The 7219-nt window shown below is 42.6% G+C and overlaps 1 protein-coding gene across 1 annotated transcript; it reads left to right on the forward strand.

The window, feature by feature from the left end:
* The first annotated feature begins 3362 nt into the window (after window positions 1-3362).
* On the forward strand, window positions 3363-7019 carry LOC123058722 (probable WRKY transcription factor 38). The gene is made up of 3 exons (XM_044481417.1): window positions 3363-3613; window positions 3918-4025; window positions 6245-7019. Exons 1-3 carry the CDS (start codon window positions 3504-3506, stop codon window positions 6807-6809), a joined length of 783 nt encoding a protein of 260 aa, XP_044337352.1. The 5' UTR covers window positions 3363-3503; the 3' UTR covers window positions 6810-7019.
* The last annotated feature ends 200 nt before the right edge of the window (window positions 7020-7219 follow it).

Here is a 7219-nt window from a genome sequence, read left to right on the forward strand (position 1 = left end):
GTTTTTAGTCAGGCCCTGTTTGGAAGGTGACTAGTACTAGTCAGCATTAAATGTCTTAGTATTAAATGTTCCTTGTGCAACACCAATTAGAGGAGAGAGAGGGGTACTTTAGTCAGTAAAAGTCAGGGGTGTTTGGAGGTTTACTGACTAAAGGTGACTACTACTAGTCTCTAGTCAGTAAAAGTTGGGGGTGGGGTGACTAGGGACTAAACTAGTTTTAGTCACCCACTAGTCAGGGGTATTTGGAGGTTTACTGACTAAAGGTGACTACTACTAGTTTCTAGTCTCTAGTATCTAGTGATCCAAACACCCTCTTAGTGATTAAACACACAACTGGTGACAACGAAAACGAGTAGTAGTCCTTTGTCATGAGTGGCTTTACACTGATTATTATAGATCTGCATAATCTGATTAAAGATGGTCAAATGGAGTATAGATGACTAGGAGTGCAGATAGAGTAAGCTAGAGAGGATCCATCGACAGCGACCCTGGATGTTTCATGAATTTTGCGTACGATTCTTTTCCCAAAGGTCAGAGATATCGTATCGAGAGAGCTCCACACCAAACACACATCATGAATCACATTTTAGCAACATGGATGATCTCACTGTTTCTGTTAGGTCATCAGCATGACAGCATACCTTATTCTCGTATGAAGTTTGAGTTTATTTGGCTTTCTAAACCCCTGGAAGTATTTTTCTTATTTTTTTGAGATGACTTGCATCGCCCTTATTCAAAAATAATAAATCAATATGCATTTTTTAGGATATCAATACGCATCTAAGTGAAGGTGCAGAGCACAAGTGCACAACACATGCTTACTAGTAGATACCAAATGACAGGCAATGAAAAACAACAGCCCCAGTTCGGTCACAAAAGTGGTGTGTTTATTGGATCCCGTGCTTGCGCGCTGCTAAATACCTCATCCCAGCTGGCTAGTCTCAGTCTCCTTGCCCTCTGGATTAGTAGTTTCTTTGACGAACCGGAAATTTGTTTAATAATGTTAAATACGTATTCAAGGTCCCTTTGCCAGAATATATATATATTATTCAAGGCTCTTTTCCTTTCCGGCATGCAAAGGCGGCTAGGGCAAAGTTCTCCTCTCCTCCGTGCTCCACCGGCCCACTTGTGGATTCTCCTCCCCTCTGGCCACCGATCCGGTGGCTGATGGTGGGAAGAGAAATCCCGATGCCTCGACTCCGGCTAGTACTTCAAGTTAGTGAATTTTACTCCCCCCAGAGGTGGCGCTCGGATGGATAACAGCCCTTCATCTTAGAATTGGTGTTCCGCCGTTTGATCCTCCTCGAATCTGTCAGCTAGGAGGGAGTCAACGGAGCTCCGGCTTAGATTTATGTCATCTCTTTGGGGTGGCGAGGTTAGGGTTTCTTTTCATGTGTGCGCGGTGATGAGATGTGATGCCAGGCACTGCGGATCAATTCAAAGGTTCAACGGCGACGAATGTGGCTCCAGGGTGCTGGTCCTTAGGGGCATCTACACGAAGACTTCCCGGCTGTCATCGACAAGGCCAGTCCGACTCCAATAAGGGAGCAGCAACAACGACACGCTGGTAGCTCGTTTTGGCGGCAGTTGTGATTATTCGGCGATCCAGGGACCTCGATGTAATTTTGGTTATGTGTAGGTCCTTTGTACTTCCGATGAACTTTATAATAGATCCAAATATTTTTTTAAAAAGTAGTTTCTTTGGCGCACCTTCTGTAAAAGTGGCTAATAATCAATGAAATGACATATACATGTTTTTGGAAAATTGTAGTATTTGAATTTAAGGCATATGCTTTATTTATGGTTTTTCAATAGTGAATGAGGAAAATCGCAGAAATACATGCATATAGCTAACAGTTCCGGACCCTGTTTTGACCATGGAATAGACTACAGAGCTTGTCGCATGCATGTGTATAGCATGGCTATCATTGCTATCGTCGACAACAAAACTGCATCATCCATCTACTGATAATATTTTTGCGCAAATCTTTCTCCAAATAAATCTGGATTATGCTTGGCTAACATATTTATATAATGCATGAACTACTCCCTCCGTTTCAGTTTACAAGTCCTGCGCGTATACCTAGGTTGCCAATTTTATCACTCTAATATAAACTATATAACACCAAAATTATACCGTTTGAAAATAGAACATCTGAAGTTTATATTGGTATATTTTTTGTAATATATGACTTATATTAGGTTGGTCAAATTGACGACCTAGGGGTACGCGTATGCCCTATAAACTGAGAGAGAGGGAGTAATGATAATAGACATTCGACCTTGATTGATAGAAGCCGAGACTAGCAGTGTCAGTTAAGTACTTAAGTTGCATATATAATATTCTTTTTGTTTTTCCCGATGATTACCTGAATGTTTTCATACAGTTCATCTACTCTCTTTCTATTTCATACTAATATGTTTAAATCTTGCTAAATCCTCAAAGAATTGTAAAATGAAATATTTTATTTAAATCTTCTAGTTCAATTTCCTTAAGCTTCCCACCATTTGGGGTCGATCATAGACAATTGGTCACATGTGTTCACGTGGACATATGTATATCCATGGATGGATATTATCTGTGCAGTCCACCTACATGGAAAGCGAGGACCTAACTAGCTATGTCCACAAAGCAAACACTGAAACATACATAGCTTAGATTATACCACACTGATGAGAGAATCGAGAGAAATTGGGAACCTTTGAGATAAAGCTTCATATTCTGTGTAATATGCGTATATAGAAGTTTAAGATAAAGCTAGCTAGAATTAGATTCCATGCACACAAACACATATGTCACAAGTTTGCTTCGCTGAGACTAAGACCCAAAGACAGCAACGAGCTTTGCTCACGGACGCCCTGCCGGTGGACGTAGGAGGAAAAAAACTTGGATAACTCTAAAACTTGGGGGTGTTTCTCGATTCAGTGTTTTGTAAGAGTTTGTACTATACTACTTAATATATATCCTAGGGGTTTTCCACCAAAAAAATATACTGTTATTCACGTAAATCGGCATATCAACATACTCCTATATAGTAACAATGTTTTCGCCCTCTCCTGCCCTGTTCACCTGAAAGTATATTTGCGGCTTACGAATACCCTGTTGCGCAACTAGTACACTAGTAGTATATGTTCAGCAGTGCAACCACGCGTGTCACACGTTGGGATACGTACGTTGGTGAAGTTTGAAAGTCCAAAAGATGCCGCGTTTGCGGTTAATTAAGCCCTGGATTTAAAATTCTGGAAGCGAGCGCGCACCTGCTCCATGCGCCATCTAGCTCCAGGTTCCGCAGACCGCAGAGCATATGTATATATAAGTGCACAGTCACGCACTTCTTCTCTGCAGCAGTAGACAAGGAGAATAATACTCACCATCTCCAGCACTCGAGGCCGTGCCAGCCAAAGGATCCATCAGCGCCGACCAACTGCCAGGACACTTGAAGGTTTTTGCCGGGCGGCAACACCAGCGCACGGCGAGGTTTGCAAGAGAAGCCACCGTGGCCATGAGGGGGAGCAACATGCTCAGCTCCAGTGGCTGCTCCAGTGGGAGCAACAAAAGAACGCTGCAGCAGGATTGCAGTGGCGGCAGCCATGCCCAGGAGCACACCAAGAAGTAAGTTTGAGTTTATCACACGATGGAAATTGCTATTGCTTCCATGGACCTTCATCATGCCTAAACTGAGCTAGCTAAGCATGTGAATGAAATGATTTGCGATCAAAGGTTTGGAGTATTGAGCAGCTATATACATGGCTAGTTCTCGTACTACTATATGATGTTCATACTTCATAGTTATAGTTGTTTGGTGAAAATTAAAAGTTCATATGGTTAGCACGTCCTACTTGCTACATGTGATATATTCTCTTGTTGTAGTGTATATTGTCATAAGTTTTTAAATGTGGTTTTGTTCCTCAAATAGGAAGTCTCGCATCGGCATGAGAACAGACTACACATATGCACCGTATCATGATGGATTCCAGTGGAGAAAATATGGGCAGAAGGTGATCCGGGGCAATGCCTTCCCAAGGTGCGTGTGCATAGATGTTATGTCAGTATCCCTATCAATTGTTTTCAAAATTAATGGATGTATCTGATGCAAACATTGTTAGCCTGCCCAATGTCTGAACTCATGCTAATTAATTAGAGCATGTTCACTTCAAGGGAAGGCCGGGGGTTATCCTGATTTTCAAAAAATAAATAAATCAAGGGAATGTCAGAAAAAACTTTCTACTAGTATTCAAATCTGTTTTCCCTTCGTAAGTTGTTTGATTCGTAGGAATCATACAATAGCAATATTTACCAGTCCAATAAATTCAGAAGAGTTCCATAGAAATAAAGACATGTACAACTACCTCAGTTATACAAAGAAAAGACACACCTTTATGATCGAAAACATAAAAAGCTTTGGGTTAATTAGGGTCTCACATAAGCCCTTGGTGATGAGACAAGATAGGATTAAACCAAAGCTTCTCTATAATGATATGTACCTCTCACCTAACTTAAACCAAACATGTACGTTAGCCCACTCACTATCGATCACACACCATATCAGATGCTTCCGTATTGGTAAAGTGTATGTGATTGATCTCCTTTCAAGGATTTCCCATGTTAGTTAAGTGCTGCATGTTTTTGGTCTGATCGTTTCAGGGTTTTAGGTAGTATTTTAGTCCCAAGTGTGCTTCGACGCAAAGGGTTGATATATACTACGATGCATGTGCGGTTTATTAGATTGATCTGCCGTGGTAGCTACCTGTGGTTCGCGCATCAGGTTGTGACGCTGACCTTTACGTTGTCGTGTACCTAGAAACCACATGCCTAAATGGGATTCTGCAATTAACAAGCGTAATGAACCAATTGGGAAACAGAAAAGGAACTAAAGTACCATCATACATTGAGGGAATCATCATGTTCTGCTTTCGTGCACTCCACCCAGGTTTTTTAATTAGCCCATGAACCGGGGGATAAGTTATTTAAGCTCTCCAGCAGTCCTGCTCAACTACTTGCCCTTTGATTAAACCAAGTTTCGTTAATTTGTCTTTGCTATGATTGTTGCGCAATTGTACCACAATCTGTGCATGACCACCCTGGTCACATTTTTGAAGATGAATATATGTAGTGTAAGTAATAATTACAAACTAATTCATGACATGATTTTGTTTCGAGACTGTTAAATAGTACTTATTCTTATTCTTGAAAAATATATTCTCCCTACAAAGTGTGATAACCGATAATTAATATGGATTGAGGGGAGTAGTAAATTTAAAACATTTGTGACACGAGGCAATGCGTCATACTAAGTATGAAACATCCGCACACTTTGATTCAAGAAAAATCATATAAAAATGCAATAACAATTTTGTAAATAATCTCTCATCTTGGAAAATTTGCAACTGGGCGAAGTGATGAGGAAACAAAACTTTACCAAAGTTTTTGTGGGATTGGTTTCAGCTGAAACTAAACACGCTAAGCAAGCCACTCCTAACCGCAAATTAGAAAATTATAGAGTTTTTTTTGAAAATTTAATTATCACAAGATTAGAAGTTTGAACTGCAAGATACTAGCATATAGTACATGCAGCTAGTCCAAGCTCGACCGTGCCTTGGACGAATTTGGCACATGTATTGTCACAATCTTAACGCACGCATGGCCGGCCCAGCGCGGGCTAGGATTTTGGCGAATTTAGGTCATATGGCCTGCTAGATCAATCCTAGCACCTCCGAGCTAACCCTAAGAGAAATGGCAATGAAAAACCAAAAAGAGCTATTATATGGTATGTATGCAATATCTGCATGCCGTCACATGGTGGGCTTTAAGCGAACTTCTATCACAGCTGGAAAATTATGCTGTAAATTTTGGTCGAGCATTTCCAATCATGCATATTTGTATTAGAAACATTTAGATGTGTCAGGGGGATGACTCCAGCATTGTGCATTTGGGATCTCTAGAGAGTTCTAGAATAGATATAAGTATGCAATATCAGCCCATGTTAGATCCGATCGGGGATACCCCATACTTGGGGAATGCGCCCCACATTGTGATACCGAAAGCATAAGGCAGTGCTCCTTGAAGCTAATGATACATGTCGGCAAGATTAACAATTCTGATCCATCATCTATGTGACACGATGCCAAGTGCTCGCATGTGCCAAGTTTTTGCCTAGCTAGCACCTCTTTCCAGAGCATTTTTTGCAAGGGCATGGAAAAGTGAGCACATACTAATGAAACATCTCTCTGTCGTTCCATGCAGGTGCTACTACAGGTGCACGTACCACCAGGATCATGGCTGTTCGGCGAGCAAGCACGTGGAGCAGCACAACTCGGCGGACCCGCCGCTGTTCCGTGTGGTCTACACGAACGATCACACATGCAGCGGCGCTGCTGCTACCGCATCGGACTACATGGCCTCATCGATGCACATCCAGCAGATCGCCGACGCCTCTCTGAGAAAGGCCGACACGGAAGCGGAAAGGCCGCCGCGCCCGCAGCAGCCTCGCTCCGGCGGCGGCGGCTACGCCGCAGCGATAAAAGAGGAGAAAGACGCCATCGTCTCCTCCCTGCTCACCGTCATCAGAGGCAGCTGTGACGTTGTGAAATCTGACACTGCCCACGAGGGCTACAGCAGTGCGTCGCTGGCTAGTAACTGCTACGCGATGTCATCACCATCGGTGGCCGGAGGTAGCCGTGAGGGTAGTAGCAGCTCTTCAGTTTCGCCAGTGGTGCTGCCGGCGCCAGATGACATGGGATTGGGACTGGATTTCATGGTGGAGTCCCACTGGTTCGAGCCTTTGGATTTGGGTTGGTTCGTAGAATAGTTGAGTACATGAGTGTATGCATTCGATTATCCTAACATGACATCTTTTTTTCCTGAGATGTGGTGGGGGTTAGACACGACTACTCATCATATCTCAAGTGAGAATCTAGCTGGGTGGGTGAGTTCACAACTGTTTTTTGCTCACCGTTGCACTCTAAAAGAGTTCTCGATGACGTCATGCACCCATCCATTTTTCTCTCTATAGGGAGAGACAAAGAGGAGTAATATATATACACCATATTTCCATTTTTGAAATAAATTACAAGATTGTGAATATAGTGCATATGTAACGGGCTCTTCCTGCTCTTGTTGCCAAGATCTAAGAAATGACAGGATACAAGAAAGGGAGAGCGTGCCGCCCGAGGACGTGGCACGGGCGATAGAGCTCCTTCATGTCCCGTCATATTAGGA

The sequence above is a fragment of the Triticum aestivum genome, chromosome 3A (assembly GCF_018294505.1).
Source record: "Triticum aestivum cultivar Chinese Spring chromosome 3A, IWGSC CS RefSeq v2.1, whole genome shotgun sequence".
NCBI lineage: Eukaryota > Viridiplantae > Streptophyta > Magnoliopsida > Poales > Poaceae > Triticum > Triticum aestivum.